The sequence below is a fragment of the Clavelina lepadiformis genome, chromosome 2 (genome assembly GCF_947623445.1).
Source record: "Clavelina lepadiformis chromosome 2, kaClaLepa1.1, whole genome shotgun sequence".
In the NCBI taxonomy this organism is placed as follows: Eukaryota; Metazoa; Chordata; class Ascidiacea; order Aplousobranchia; family Clavelinidae; genus Clavelina; species Clavelina lepadiformis.
The window spans coordinates 26,079,313-26,094,260 of record NC_135241.1 but is presented as its reverse complement, the minus strand read 5'-3'; the positions used below and the strand labels follow the sequence as shown (position 1 = coordinate 26,094,260).

General features: G+C 42.9%; 3 protein-coding genes across 7 annotated transcripts in view; 2 read left to right on the top strand and 1 right to left on the bottom strand.

Moving 5' to 3' along the window:
- Positions 1 to 4,041, top strand: part of LOC143447181 (uncharacterized) — a 41,249-nt gene extending 37,208 nt beyond the window's left edge. For all 4 annotated transcript variants that reach the window (XM_076947146.1, XM_076947145.1, XM_076947147.1 and 1 more), the window contains exons 84-98: positions 65 to 248; positions 603 to 853; positions 926 to 980; positions 1,056 to 1,237; positions 1,305 to 1,400; positions 1,462 to 1,636; positions 1,709 to 1,749; positions 1,868 to 1,987; positions 2,059 to 2,166; positions 2,314 to 2,442; positions 2,516 to 2,555; positions 2,637 to 2,866; positions 2,981 to 3,151; positions 3,211 to 3,372; positions 3,452 to 4,041. In XM_076947146.1, the coding sequence (XP_076803261.1) occupies positions 65 to 248; positions 603 to 853; positions 926 to 980; positions 1,056 to 1,237; positions 1,305 to 1,400; positions 1,462 to 1,636; positions 1,709 to 1,749; positions 1,868 to 1,987; positions 2,059 to 2,166; positions 2,314 to 2,442; positions 2,516 to 2,555; positions 2,637 to 2,866; positions 2,981 to 3,151; positions 3,211 to 3,372; positions 3,452 to 3,634 (2,127 nt within the window). In that variant the 3' untranslated portion in view covers positions 3,635 to 4,041. The remainder of the gene's footprint in view (positions 1 to 64; positions 249 to 602; positions 854 to 925; positions 981 to 1,055; positions 1,238 to 1,304; positions 1,401 to 1,461; positions 1,637 to 1,708; positions 1,750 to 1,867; positions 1,988 to 2,058; positions 2,167 to 2,313; positions 2,443 to 2,515; positions 2,556 to 2,636; positions 2,867 to 2,980; positions 3,152 to 3,210; positions 3,373 to 3,451) is intronic.
- A 324-nt stretch (positions 4,042 to 4,365) lies between these two features.
- Positions 4,366 to 7,125, top strand: LOC143446162 (lysosomal acid glucosylceramidase-like). The gene is made up of 10 exons (XM_076945683.1): positions 4,366 to 4,646; positions 4,817 to 5,023; positions 5,122 to 5,268; positions 5,333 to 5,469; positions 5,543 to 5,718; positions 5,814 to 5,961; positions 6,139 to 6,281; positions 6,404 to 6,575; positions 6,635 to 6,798; positions 6,870 to 7,125. Exons 1-10 carry the CDS (start codon positions 4,544 to 4,546, stop codon positions 7,087 to 7,089), a joined length of 1,617 nt encoding a protein of 538 aa, XP_076801798.1. The 5' UTR covers positions 4,366 to 4,543; the 3' UTR covers positions 7,090 to 7,125.
- Positions 7,081 to 13,003, bottom strand: LOC143446161 (TBC1 domain family member 2B-like). 2 transcript variants are annotated; one of them, XM_076945681.1, is made up of 19 exons: positions 12,765 to 13,003; positions 12,533 to 12,674; positions 12,233 to 12,426; positions 11,561 to 11,762; positions 11,310 to 11,498; positions 11,105 to 11,221; positions 10,312 to 10,448; positions 10,198 to 10,249; positions 9,873 to 10,075; positions 9,682 to 9,807; positions 9,510 to 9,620; positions 9,217 to 9,434; positions 8,953 to 9,126; positions 8,766 to 8,876; positions 8,497 to 8,694; positions 8,275 to 8,413; positions 8,016 to 8,201; positions 7,836 to 7,957; positions 7,081 to 7,764 (listed from the first exon to the last, which is right to left on the bottom strand). In XM_076945681.1, the coding sequence occupies exons 1-19, from the start codon at positions 12,852 to 12,854 to the stop codon at positions 7,584 to 7,586; spliced, it is 2,892 nt and encodes a 963-aa protein (XP_076801796.1). In that variant the 5' UTR covers positions 12,855 to 13,003; the 3' UTR covers positions 7,081 to 7,583. The 2 variants fall into 2 exon arrangements, with proteins under 2 accessions (XP_076801796.1, XP_076801797.1); XM_076945682.1 differs by having other exon boundaries at positions 9,682 to 9,798.
- Between the last annotated feature and the right edge of the window lie 1,945 nt (positions 13,004 to 14,948).

The window sequence follows — 14,948 nt, the reverse complement described above, 5'->3', positions numbered from 1 at the left end:
CCTGGGGTATGGATGAGACAAGTGTCCTCGGACTATTTCGCTCACTTCATTTTGTTGCATCAAGGCAAGTTCCACCTGGGTCTCCCCATCCAATCCATGCTCCGTGTGCACCTGTGACTCCAACACGCTGGAGATTATCTGCTCCAACCGCTCCTGCGCCCACCTGCCTGAGCCACCTGTGTGCGGAGAATGCGAAGGCCTCCGAGTCAAACCGGGATCCGACCCTTGTTGCCCCGAGCATATCTGTGGTACGTGCTGTTTACAATTGATTGCCACTGATATGATGAAAGCAAACTGTTTTGGCGCGTGTTTAAACTCGGTTTGATTCGCGCTGATGTTGATCAAATCCAAATCCATTTACCCAAAGATAGATAAGTCGCCAGTTAACAGTGGTTCGCAACCTGATGTCTATGTATGACCCACTGATGTTCACTGTGTGGGAACTAATGACTATATTTGTCTCAGCGTATCAAATATCGCCTTAAAACTTGTTGGGCCACGTCAAGTATTCTCTGTGCTCAGTAATTGGGCAGCAGTTTTAAAAAAGTTGAAAAGCAGCGCCATAGAAGATCTTAGAAACTCTTCATTTTTATATTATTTAGAATGCGATTACAGCAACTGTAGCGCGATTAGACCAACAACAAGCTGTCGGCACGGCGAAGTGGAACGACGCAACACGAGCATACCCGGATGTAGAGCGGTCTACGAATGCCAATGTCATCGCGATATGTGCAAACCGAGGAAGGTGTCATGCAATCCAGCACAGGAGGTCGGATTGGTGACTACGTCATGCTGTGATGAGTTTGAATGCAGATGCCCCGAGTGCGAGTCAACACCAATAAAGTGCCCACTGGTGAGTTTTCTTTACATTAATGTTGCGGCTTCGTAATCTACCAATGGACTGACAGCTGTTGCTGTGTTGAAGGGATTCGCTAAACGTGAACAGACCGATATCTGTAATTGCACCACCGAGAGATGTGGTGAGTCAAGATCTATTTAATATCACAGTGTACTTAGTAGCCGACCTAGTTAAAATATTTACGTCATCACGACAGAACCCCTCCCATTCTGTATTACGTCACTGAGGGGTAGAGTGGTTAGAAAAGACCCTCACGACACGTGGCGATCTGAAGCAAACCCATGCTTGAAATGTCAATGTGCACCGAGGAATGTATCCGGTGTGGTTGTGTACCGGGAGAAGTGCAGAGATTCACGCAGGAAGTGCAGCTGCCCGGAGGTGCTCAAGGAAAGTTAAATGGATCCTGTTGAAAGTTAATTTAATTGTTTTATCTCTTACCTGGCAGGGTTATCGGGGCGAGCGGGATTCAAAAAGATGTTGCCCGAGATGTGTTCGCAGCAAATGCATCGAAGAATCCGCTGGAAATAGAACCTACCACGACGTACGTCAAATTTATCTGAGCACCGTGTCTCGTTGCTACTTTTCATCTTCCTTCATTTTAGGTCGGGGAGACCTGGTCGCTGGATGAATGCAACGGAGCAACTTGTGAGAGCGTGGATAGAGTCCCAGTGACGAGGAATATTCCTCCCAATTGTCCTCCTCCAACGGATCTTACCTGCTCCTCCGGATTCGCCTCTCGATGTGGGAAGGTCGGATGTTGTTTGGAGTGCTCCTGTGGTACGTCTTCACTCAGCTCTTCCCTCAAAGAGATTCTAACTTGGGTTACAATTTTATTTTTGAATTTTGCAGAACCGGATGAAATTTGTTTGCTAAACAACACGATACCGCAGGTACTGGGTTCGTTTTAAATAAGAACACGCAGAGAATTTGAAACGTTTTAGAGTGGAAGTTTTTTGCCGATAAAATTGAGCTAATGTTTTAATTTTAAAAGATTTTATTTCTTTGCAGGCTCCTGGTGCGACTTGGTCTGAGGATAAATGTATAAGTTGTGTTTGTACTGACCAGAAGGGCGACGATGGTTTCTACATCGCCACCTGTAACACAACCACGTGTCCGCCATGCCCAGCTGTGAGTGGGTGTCCCTTTGCATTGAACTTGAACTTGTAACACTGTTGTCTCAATCGTGTTTAATACTTCAGGACCATGAAAGATCTTCCTTCTCCGAATCCTGCTGCGGTGAATGCATGGCGAAGGTTTGTTACGTCACAACACCCGGATCTACAGGAAATGAAACACGACTTTTGCAAGTATGACGTCAAACGCATGATTTGTGACTCCATTGAGGTCAAGTTTAGTTTTTTTCTGACAGCAACAGAGCAGAAAAATTTTAACAGACAGACAAATTCCATCAACCGCTGCTGCCAATAAAATTACAGCAACATAATCTTTAATAGATTGGCGCCACCTACCGGGAACGCTGCAATGTTTTTAACTGTGTTGAAGTCACCGGAGGGTTTGCACTTAGTGTGATGTCTGAGCAATCTTGCAACTATGTTAACCACACCGATTGTTTGCAAAGAGGGGTTAGTAATTTCCTTTGCGTGTGTCGTCATACTTGTCTTTCATCACTTAATCAGGATTTTTACGTCTTTGCAGGGTGTTGTCGTCTATGATGAGTTTGGATGCTGCTCTGAATGTGAGTTCAACTTCTGTCTTATTGCTACGACTTACCATTGTTTAGTCATAATCTGCATTCTTAATTTTGCTCTTTGTGCAGGTCAATTGGCTCGGGGTGCGTGCCAGGCGATGAATTCCGACTCGAAAGTCTACACCATAAAAGGATGCACGACCAACCAGCCAATAGAGCTCTCCTACTGCGAGGGCCAGTGCAATAGCGGCTCTCACTATCATGAGGTCACAGGCGACTTTGTTCGTCTCTGCTCGTGCTGCTCAGCTACGTCATACTTCAACAGGACAGTAGAAGCGACTTGTGTCGATGGCAGCGAGGTTCGGGCGGTTGGTTACTTTGGATTCAAACTTTGCTATCGGCTTCCCAGAGCGATTATGACAATATACTGCGTTTATTACCAGTGAAGTCCAACTCACGTTGTAAACATTTAGATTTCTCTCGTATTCCGAATTATTACGTCATGTTCATGCGCGCAAACCAACGAATGCGGTGCCTGGACGCGGTTGGCGGATTTCCAAAGCTTGGCTGTGATTGGTGGACAAACAGCGCCCACTGACGACAAACCCTTACCCAACAATGAAGATGGATCACGTGATCCAACGGTAAGTCATGAATACAACATGATGTCGAAAGAAGATCAAAACCGATTCATCTTTCACAGCCGCATAGTGACGTCACCGTGGTTTCATCGTGGAAGACCGCGACCAACTATGAAGTCAGAGTTGTACAAGTTAGTGACGTCACGTCCAGTGAAAGCGATCGAGTGTACGAAAGTGTCGCAAAGGCCTTGAGTAATTTCGGACTCGATGACGTCAACATCAAGGTTTGTAGACTTTAAATAAAAGGAGTATGAGAAGGAGATGATCCTGCTCCGAGATAAACACTTCTCAACCTCCTTGCAGGTGGTGAAAGTCGCTGCCACCGAGTCCGGGATCGAAAATGCCTTCGCTAAAGGAATTGATTCCGCCTTCTCTACAGCGGATAGCGGAAGCAACTTCATGGATGCTGAGGAGACAGAGGAAGATGCAAGCCCGCAGGAGGAAGAAGAATCTCATCATCATCATCATCATCATGAAGATGAGTGAACCTAATCTCGATAAAGATCCTTCATGACGATGATGCCGCCGGCGCTTTCTGACGGAAGATGTTCAAGAAATTTCTAACGTTCTCCGTTGCATCCATTTGTGCCCTGTCGGGGACAGATGTCAATCAAAGCTGCACCGGAGTCCGACATAGTTCTTCTTAATTTGATGTCTGTATTTTATTTCATGTTTTTAGAGTTTTATGTAATCACGTGCGTCTTGTCGTTGTGATTTCGCGCGTTTGTTTTGTTTTGTGTTTCGCGAGTTTTACTTCAAGTGATTCGCTGATGATGATATTGTTCGAACCTGACCACGATCTAGCCTGAGCACGTTTTGTTTTAAATTTAAATCGTTGTTGCAATAAAGCGCAGAACTGCCACAAATATTGCAGAAGTGGAAAAGCTTTAAAAGGATCAGATTTATTAGTCATCTTAGAAGCAAGCAATAAGCAAGCAAGCAGGAGCAATATTTTTATGCTGTTCAGATCGTTTTGACAGGTCGACCTGGCTCAGGAAAGCATGATTATGACGTAATAGCAAGCATGTTCTGAAGCAAAGGTCCCTTTTGGCTTGATTCAGAAATCAGTCAGTAGGTAAACACGACTTACGTAAACTGTGCAGCTGGTTAATCATCAACAAAAATAAACGAGCGGAGAGTCGTAAAATTAATTGGCTGAAACAAAACCATGAGCAATTTACTGTTTAAACGAAGACAGTGTGCAGTGGATGAAAGCTTCCAGTAGATTGAGTAGAGTCATCAACGTAATTCTCCATGCAGTGGAATATTTTGTTTCATTGAGCGTAGTTCGCTACACTGCGAGAATGTGTTGAACTTAAGTTGCTCGACTTATGATAAGTTGTCTTGTAACTATTTATATTATTATCGCATTCTTGCAGTTGTTGGTAGAAAGAAATGTCGTACAAGGCGGCCTCTGCACTGCTGGTTGCCTCGTTACTTGTTGTTGGCGCAATTTGTGCTCTTCTGGTCGTATTTCTCCCAGATCAACAGACTGAAGGTCAGATCGATCAGAAACAAACTTATTAAATTAAGTACTTTTCAATCTAAAACTATTCATAGGATAACTATAAAACTATACCTGTCTAACTTTTACGTTTTATTTCCCTGATGATAAATCTCATCAAGCTACGTTACAGTATAAAATGTTTGGCGAAATGCCTATTTCAGAAAAAGAACCTGAACCGAGAAAGTGCTCTCCGAAATATTTTACATATAGTTCGAACGTGTGCGTGTGTAACTCCACCTACTGCGATGTAGTACCCACCATTCCAACACTGAACAGTGGAGAAGCTGTTTCTTATACGAGCAGCAAGGCGGGAAAGAGATTTGAAAAAATGGAACATTCCTTCCAAACAGAATCGAACACGTCACCAGGTGAATGTGATAAGACCGAGTTGAAGCATTTTTTCATCAAAACCGATTTTAATTTTTACAAAAATTTGACGCAAGTTTTGTAAAAACTCTTTTTCTAGAAGTTTCGTTTTCAATCAACTCCTCCACGCGGTATCAGACATTAAAAGGGTTCGGAGGAGCGTTTACTGATGCTGCTGGGATCAACATCTTCAGCCTTCCAACCGCCGCACAGGAGCATCTCATGAGATCTTACTTCTCTTCCGATGGTTTGCCTCACAGCTTATCTCAGGGCAAGTGACCGCGTCCGACTCACCTTTGTGATCTTTCCAGGCATCGAGTACAACGTGGGGAGGATTCCGATGGGAGGATGCGACTTCTCGACGCGACCTTACACCTACAACGACGACTCGCCCGGAGATTTCGAGATGAAGAACTTCTCCTTGACCTTGGAAGATTTCGTTTATAAAGTTGGCCATGACATTCCCATAACACAGCGTTAACTGAAAATACTTTGCTAAATACAAACCTATTATGACGTAGATTCCGCTTATTCACCGCGCGGTTGCGATGAACGCGCGAAAAATGTCATTCTTCGCGAGTCCCTGGAGCGCCCCATCATGGATGAAAAAGAACAACGCGCTGTGGGGAGGAAACGGTTTTTTGAAGGGTGTGGCCGGTGACGAGAACCACAAGGCGTGGGCTTTATACTTTTCCAGGTAATTTTGTCACTTTCCTGTTCAGCTGATTCGTGTTTGGTCTCCCGGCTAATTATTGATTAACACCGAAATAATCTAATGTCAGTCGGTTGCAGATTTATTGAAGAATACGAGCGAAATGGAGTTCAGTTATGGGCCGTGACGGCACAAAACGAACCGATCGACGGTTTCGCCAAAAACTTCTCTTTCAACTGCATGGGCTTCACTCCCGAACAACAGAGAGATTTTATAAAGATGGACCTGGTACTTAGAACAAAAAACTTTTTTCTTCTTTTACTTCGTTCGGTTTCATACACAAAAGAAAAATAGACAGTATATAGGCTATGACGTGTTCTACTCCGTACATCCGAAATTAATGATTAATTATTGACGAGGTTGGGAACTTATTTCCTGCTACAACTCTGTGTCGAACATTTGCAGGGCCCAGGCTTGCACTCAAGAGGACACGATGACGTCATACTGATGATAGGAGATGACCAGAGGTTAGTCTTACCGTCGTGGCCTCAAGTCGTGCTCAGTGACCCGGATGCCGCCAAATACATCTCCGGAATCGGAGTTCACTGGTACTCCTTCTCCTTCTCTACCCCTCCTTCCATGCATTGCCGCTGCGCATTAAACTGACTGTGGTTGCTGCCTGAAATAGTTGAGCTTCGATATTCCGCTGAAGTTATGGTTTATCTACCAGGTACATGGACTGGATCACCGATCCGAACAGACTTACTAAAACGCATGAGAATTTCACCGACTACTTCATCTTCGGCACCGAGGCGTGCGCCAGCGCCATGCCCTGGGTGGACCCGAAAGTTCGACTCGGGCACTGGGAATCGGGGCAAAGATACAGCGAGGATATTCTTGAGGTGAGTTGGCAAAAGCAGAGACGAGTTGACAAAAGTGAATGCAATTTTTGCGTCATCAGGATTTAAACCACTGGGTGACCGGATGGACGGACTGGAACCTGGCTCTCGATATGGGGGGAGGCCCCAACTGGGCGAATAATTTTGTCGATTCTCCGATTATTGTGAACAAGGAAAAAGGTGAATTCTACAAACAGCCCATGTTCTACCATATGGGACACTTCAGGTACATTTGCGGTCGTTTATTATTGCGGACTTTGTTGACCTTAGTACGACGTCACAATAACGTTTTCGCAGCAAATTTCTTGGAGAAGGTTCGATTAGAATCGAGGTTGTAGGTTCACCGCAAGATGGCGATCTCAAGTACGCGGCGTTCATGGACGGGAATTCCATCATTTTTGTCGTCTTGAACAAGTCGGACTCGATCATAGAAGCTAAAATAACGGACAAGACACTCGGCTTCTTGGATATAACGATTGGTCGATACTCAATTCAAACTTACACCTGGTCTCGATAAAAATGCTGCTTTGTATTAAAATGATGTCGTAAGTTATTTACCGTGACTGTATGTGCTCATGAGATTGAACAGGGCAGAACTGGCGGGAAGGAATCTCCTGAGCGAGGCAAGATAGTTGCGGTGGAAATTATATTAAGATAGACGGCTTCCAGGTTCCCGCTTCATTACATAGGACGAGAGCATACAAATATATGAGGGAGTATAGCACAGTAAAAAGAATATTGCACGAAAACATGACCATATATGGAAATGCGAGAAGTTACAGAAATCTATTGAACATACACTTTAAGAAAGAAGTGGGAAATGACGAATCAATGGCAAGGCGTCATCATATCGCTGGCAAGCTTATATTGCACTGGTCTGGAAAGTTTATGGTTGCTTTGCAAGTTGATGCAATCTAAGTCATCCGTTTAGTTAATCCATTTATGACGTAATAATCACTAAAATCATCTCTATGATGAAAACATAGGAGAGCACAGAAAAATGCTGATGGGTCAATCTTCGTCGCTGTCGAACTCCCGCCTCGCTTCCCTCCTGATCGTGGTGAATCCGCTCCGGATGTTGTCCAGCTCCCTCAGCTCCGCCCGCACCTTCTCCATGTGGATCTGACGGAGTCGAGTAATCTTCCTCATCGGGAACGGATTCATTCCGCTAAACGCCGTCTGCGCCAGTACCCTGCGTTATTACGTCACAGATATATCATAAAGAATGATAAGGTCGTGTTGGCAGCATGAGACGGCACTTACTTGACGTCATACATCCGGAAGGAGAGGTTCCTGAGGAAGTTGAAGATGGCCATGTAGTCACCAAGCTGCAGGATCTCATCCTCAACATATTTGAAGAACGCCAGTCCAAACCGGAAGAGCACCTAGACAAGATTGTGACGTCATAAAGGATGAAGGAATGTGGATGGTTGCATCACAAACCTTGGATCCTTCATAGAGCAAGCAATCCCATATATGGAGCATGGTGTCGGGAGGTACGTTGTCGCAGTAGATGCACAACAACCAGTTAAAAGTGATCAACGACGAATCAACACCAGCAGTTTCAAGATGTCTATGGAGACGAGGAAGTTTCTCGGCCATCAAGTCTCGAAAAACTCTTTGATCCGCCTGAAAGGTGTAAATTATGTTGAAATTTGAAGGAAATTATCTTTTTCTTCACCAGGATAGCAGGAAGTACGACCTGGGAAGCGGTGAGGGTCGTGCTGTAGTAGTCCGGTGGCATAATGCATTCCACGATCGCCACCAGGCACCAGAATGCTTCCTCCTCGCACAGATAAAGCAACGAGACCGCAACTATCCTGTTCAGCCCCTGGCAGTACCTGTATGGTCGGCCGTGTTATTGAGCTTTGTCTCTACGACTAAAGAACTATCAGTCACTACTTAGAAGCTGGCATAGACCTACCCTATGCTTGGGTTGTGGATGCTGTAAGCTCTCAAAACTCTCCTCAGTTGATCTATGCCTGATGAGGACAAGGATGAGAAATGTCGATTATTGGGAAGCGTTCGCAATAAATCGAGTTCAATCTGCTTGGACGGGAGTTGAGCTTCCTTGCTGTGGACCAGGTCCTTGTAATACGACCGATCCAGCTCCAGCTTCTGCCTGGCAAGCAATAAGCACACAATCTCATTCGCACAACTTCTCATTGGGTACCACCACTGCAAGAATCTTACCTAATGTGGGAGGTCCGGATGTTGACCATCCAGCTCCACACCTGGGGTCGAAGTTCATGCGGGACACCGAGTCTCACCAGCGCTTTAAGATCCTCTCCTCTCTGAAGCTCCCTGATGAGGAAAATACTTCAGTGTTTTCTCCAGTGCGGTAATATTTATATCACGAGTGATCTCTACTGCCTTCTACTTGTTTATGGTGAGGAAGTTTTGCCACTTCACAGCAATCGACGTCTTGTACTGACTCAGCGATTGAAGAATGTCCGACGAACGTTTCTCCAATCGACTTGCTGCAGTAAGCAATGATGACTCAGCATCATCTTCAACAACTTGCGAGAAGCCATATTGGTCGTACTTTCGCTTTCTGTGATGCAACAATGCAAAATGAAGTCATGCGTAGAGATAACAACCCACAGACGAGATGTCAATCACCCACAACCGAGATGTCAATCACCTGAGGTCATCGCTGTCCTCGATGTGTTTCAGCTCTGAGTCTGTGAGAGCTTCCTTGATGAGGATCTTCACCATCTCGCGCCGATCACTGTCGGACGTCTCAATCTTTGTCCCGGCCACAGCTAGTCCGACGCTTTCCGTCCTCGGTTTGTTCATCTCGGAGAGGAGGACGAGGTACTTGCTGTGCAGCTGGCAATGTTCTGCTTCCTGCTGATGGACCTGGGTGGAAAGATGAAAAATGCTACTTTATGAAGTCAGAGTAATTTCCTAGAAAATCGAATATGTCACTCGAACCTTATCTTGGAGACTTTGAAGCCTTTTAGCATCGACCTGTCTCAGATTTGAAAGTTCCAAAATCTCATTGTTTAGAAATTTGTTTTGCATTGTATATCCATCCACCTTTGTCTACAACAAATTGTTACAGTGAGCCAAGCAACTTTATTATGATGATATACACAAAACCTACTTTGAGCTCATCAATGTGTTCGCTCGCATCCGCTGGAGTAAGGATCACAAATTCTTCATTCTTCTCCTTCTTTAACTTCCGGTGATCACTCGTTAGAGACTTGTTTGATGATTCAAGCTGAAACACCTGGTGTCAACAGTTTCGTCAAATATGGGACTAATCTTAGACTCGTCAATGTCACGATCTTTCACCTCATTGCTCAGTTGTACGACCACATCATCCTTGATCTTCAACATCTCCTCCAACATCCCGACACGCTCCTTGAGCTCTTCTTCCCTCTTCGCTGCATCCTGCTTATCCTGCTCGAGTCCTTCGTTGCTCAATTTCAAGCCGATCACCTCTGATCGAAGTTTGTAGTCTGTTTCCGAGAATCCGTCGAACTTTGACAATTGAGCTAAAACAATGGCGAATAAACAAATTATGACATAGAGCTTGTTTATCTGGGGGTGAGCTGCATCCAAAGTCTGGAACTGGATCCAAGGATGCAGATTACTGTCACCATCATCCGGCACCAACCTTGTAAATTCTCATACTTTTGTAATTCGAGCTTCAGCATTTCTATGGCCTCCTATGATGCGAAAATTAATTTAAAAAAAGAAAACGAAGCAACATCTTCTTCTGTTAAACCACCTCCTTTGTGTCGAGTTTATTCTTCAGTAAAATTATCTCCTCCCTCATATGCTGGATAGTCTCTTTCAAATTTGATACGAAGGCCTGGTAATTAATTTCCTTCCCCATCGTGCTCAAGTTGCTCGCGGACGATGAAGCTGCAGCAAAGAGAGATGCATTTTCTCATCAACAACTAGCAACCAATTTTAATATCACCATTTAACATCCACATTGGTACGACTAAACGTTTAATTAAGTCGACTGAAATTCAATATCTTATGCAATGAAATAGCTACGACACAGACCATAGCAAAGCATTATGACGAAAGCAAGCAGTTAACTAACTGCTACTTCATGTCAAACACTACCCTGAAGGCATGTCACATGCACGGCTAACTACAGCCAATGTCAACTACATCTGGTTTCTTTATTGCTCTATATTTATGGCTGATTTCTTCCATAATTTAAAAAATGCTTAACAGCATTTACTGCTGGCAATCAACTTCCAAATTGTTGTTCACAAATGCAGTTGATGCCAATTCCGGGAACAATTTATATAACAATTTGCATCAGTGAAAGAAATGTAAATAAGAGCATGAATGGAACGGCATTGTTTTAACTGCCTTGTATGGCACAACAAATAATAATCTATTCAACGCTTTAAATAGCAGAGCGCCGATTAGTTACAATCAGCCCATATTGGTTCTTCATTCCTTGCATGAAACTGCAGCATGCCAATTTATATCATACATCATTTATACATCATATCATATGCATGAAACTACAGCACGCCAATTTATATCGTACAACTCACCTGATAACGACTTCTGAATTGTTCCGCCATCAACGTTCGTCTCTGACAATCGCCTGTCAAGCGACGGCGGTCGCAACTTCTGTGCTTGTGACCGCAAACCTTTCATTGCAGCCTCACCTGTGATGTAATATTGAACTCATTTTCACTCCAAATACAAGTCCCATAGCTGATACTGCACATTGTGATAATGGGCATCATCACCTACCAACATTCGAGAAAGCTGTGTTCAGAGTTCCCAGGTTGGGTATCTTGTTGCTTAATGAAGAGAGAGCTGATTGCGAGAGTAAAGTTGCCGATCTTGGTTTGTGCAAAGTTGCCGCTTGTTCACCCACTGTGTCTGGTGGCGCCTCCAAATGGGGAACGATGTTAAACTCCAACTTTTCATTCTCTGCAGCTAGAAATTACACAAATTGTCTGGAAATAAACTCTTCAAAACATAAAAAGCATCAACTATACCTGGAGACTTGGACCCAGGTCTGACATCAAGAAGACCCAGGCTGGTGTTGTTCACATTCGGGACCCAGAATAAACTTGAGCCCAGTATGGTTCCGTGCCATTCCTCCTGCTCCTTTGTTTCGTCACTTTGCTTCAAGTTAAACGATCTTCTTCCAGCTTGAAGTTCCTGAAGCCACCACAACAGGGTTTTTCTGTCACAAGCCTGCGCAAAGCACAAGAATATACACAGCAGGTTATATAAAGAAGGGCTAGCTCTTAAGGAAGTGGCATAAATCTCCAAAACTCAACCAATGGTGTCGATCCCTGTTATTAGTGGATGCCAATTAATCTAAAATAAAACTAAACCTTCCGTGAAAGTGTCCCACAAGGCAGGACTTCATACGTTAGAGACCCGCCATTACTATTGACCCTGCGATGTTGTCCATGAATTGTAATTATTACTATTACAATCATATAATTATTATTGTTGGACACAAAATATGTTATCTGATTGTGGACTTCAGTTACAGATTTTATTCTATTGTAAACATGTTTGGTGGGGTTGCTCTATCACAGGCAACACTTGGACCAAGTGGACAACTTGGAATAGAAATAAATGTACCGAGTTTTGACACAAAACTGCCTCCACCAACAAAAACACAAAATAACAATTGCTGAGCAAATATTTATTGCCTGTAATGTGTGGGTGGTCCCATCTGATGTTACAGTGAATATATTATCACTCAAGTCACTGGCACTGAAGTTGAATGAAGCTCTTCTAAGTGGGATTTTCCCCACTGGGACGTTGCCCCCATCTGACCCTGAGGATCGATAATAAATCATCTCGCATGAATCTGGGTTGTACGTGAACCAACGCGTGCGTGAACCTGGTAATGAAAATGGTCAGTTGTTCATCTGACATCAAACGCTGAACATACATATATATGATTTCTTTCTACATAAGCAGATAACATATTTCATTAAATTTTTCACTTTTGATCGGGCCATTGTAAGAAATCTTTGACAAATATCCACAAAGTTGAACTTTTTCTTTTACATCTGATAAAGTTGAGTCAGTTTTGTTGGATTGATCGAGGTGAAGTGGAGTTAGGCCAAGTTTTTTGTTGACATTTCCCTGCAAGTAAGGTTCATCGTATTGAAGAAATTTATCAGTTGTACATTAAGGCACAGTCGGATAGGAAATGTCACACTTGAGTTCTTTCACCTTCCTCTCCTGTGAGTTTTCTCTCACCAAATTTGACGAAGATCCTTCCTCATCATTAAGATTGATCAACGTTCCTGTTGGGCAATCCATGATTTAAGCAAACACTTGCAAAAACTTAGAAAATCTCTCGCGCATTCTTTGTTTGCTGATGGCTGACAAACTTCTTTCAAATTAGACCTGGCATAATTACTTCTGCAGTGAATCAATACCCTAACAAGAAGCCTAAAATATGTTAGAAATAGTTCTCAAAATTTAGAACCGGTGCAATTCTCTCCGATATTTTAAATTGCAACTAGCCATGTTTTTACACAACTGCGACAAGGATTATTCAAATAACTTATACCAAGCCCAGCAATCTTTCCCTGCAGTACCATTTTCCCCTTAAAACTCGCCAAATTTCGCGTTTTGTCATTTAGATCAAGTTCATGAGTGAGTATAACCAAACACTCCCTCGACTCCATATTCATCACTCACTAACCACCCAGGTATGAACAGAATGTTTAGGCCATAACAGGAACATTTTGCGTTCAGCTAAACTTGCTTTACTGTTCGTATATTTTTACTCTTTATACCGGTTATACTCCATACTTAACGCGGTGTCGGGTATATTATACGTTTATTTTCAATGCAACAGTAAACAATTACAAAGTTGATAACCGGATGAGTTACTAAATGGACGGATAAGTTACTGACTACTTGAGCATTGTCGGTTCGGTAGCCTAGTGCAGGGCTACTCAACTGGCGGACCGCGGTCCGAATGCGGACCTTTTCAGTGTTGAATCCGCACTTTGTCTGTCTCAGTGTGTACGAAAATGAAATCGTTCATCATTGGCTTTGTTATTCCTGCTTATTCAATTAATCAGCGAGTATGTAAGTGGTAAATTAATACCTATCCAAAGAATTATTATATTACATACCGTATTTTAATACATTTGTATGACTGTAAGTTATTTCATGAGAGTTATAACGGAACTAAGCAAATTTTGAACTTTTGTAACTGGACATTTGCTAAGATAGTACCAATAGAATAGAATAGTAGAATAGAATAGTAACCCTGGCCTAGTGGTTCGAAAGCTGGCCTCACCATGAAAAGCTTCAGGTTTTGTTCAAGTTCACTTTTGTTTTATATTAAATGTGTTTAAATTACGTGTTTTTGTGTTAAAGTATGTTTCAATAATGTGTTTATAATTTGGATTTGGTTGCCGTGCTGACGCTAATATGTCTTTTTACACTCTCTGATTGGTCCGTAATGCACGTTTTTACCCTCAAGGCCTTGTCACATTTTCCCGTCCAATTTGTGGAAATTATTGTCGATAACTACTAAAATGTTTGCGACCACCTGCGTCAGCACAATTTTTTCGTTCCCCACATTGACGACGAAAAATAAAATAAACGAACGAATGAAAGATTCCTTGTTCAATATGCAGTGGCGCCATACTTTTGTGATGCCCTTGTGCAAGGAATTTATGACATTTGCTCATGTTAAGTGAACCTGTTGGACAGTTCTAAATTCGGGCAATACTATAAAATAATCAAAACACCAAAATAAAAAAAGATGTGACAATCGGAACTTGCACAAAGTCTAGCTCCGTAACAGGGGCTCAAGGGATGACGAATCATCGCCGGGTTTAAGTCGTGCAAAGACTTTCCTCAGTCCGAGGATAAACATTATTATACCATACCATCAATCAATCATTTTATTTTTCGTCTTAAGCGCGGTGGGGACGAAAAATCAAGCCAGTTGTTACTAACACGCGCTGTTGAACAGGAAAAAGTAAAACAGCCGAAAGGGCTTAAAACCTATTGCGCAAAGTAGGCCTACTTTATTTATACGCCACGCTGACTCAAAGGCAAAAATAAGTCATTGAGCGAATTGTCACAATTGCATATTAAACACCGATATCAGCGGAATGTTAGTGTTAGAAAACTACAAAAAATAGGTGCAACCAAGCGTAATAACTGACAAGTTTTCTGTCCAAAAAGAAACAAATATTTGTAATTTTTTTGTGTTTTTATTTTTCTGTGGTATTAAAGTATTGTAGGCCTATATAGACTCAAGGGTTGCCATACCGTCCGGAAAATTCCGGACATGTCCGGAATGTAGGGTTAAATTTTGCGTCCGGGAGGAATTTTAAAAAATGCTCAAATGTCCGGAATTTTATGATGGGCGTTTTGGGGGAATTA

Coding starts and splice junctions, on each gene's coding strand:
- LOC143446162 (XM_076945683.1), top strand. CDS start 4,544: ATGTCGTACAAGGCGGCCTCTGCACTGCTGGTTGCCTCGTTACTTGTT. Junction 5,024..5,121: donor AGAATCGAACACGTCACCAG/GTGAATGTGATA, acceptor CTCTTTTTCTAG/AAGTTTCGTTTTCAATCAAC. Junction 5,962..6,138: donor ATTTTATAAAGATGGACCTG/GTACTTAGAACA, acceptor GAACATTTGCAG/GGCCCAGGCTTGCACTCAAG.
- LOC143446161 (XM_076945681.1), bottom strand. CDS start 12,854: ATGGATTGCCCAACAGGAACGTTGATCAATCTTAATGATGAGGAAGGA. Junction 10,449..11,104: donor AATTCAGAAGTCGTTATCAG/GTGAGTTGTACG, acceptor TCTTTGCTGCAG/CTTCATCGTCCGCGAGCAAC. Junction 9,808..9,872: donor TCGTACAACTGAGCAATGAG/GTGAAAGATCGT, acceptor TGTTGACACCAG/GTGTTTCAGCTTGAATCATC.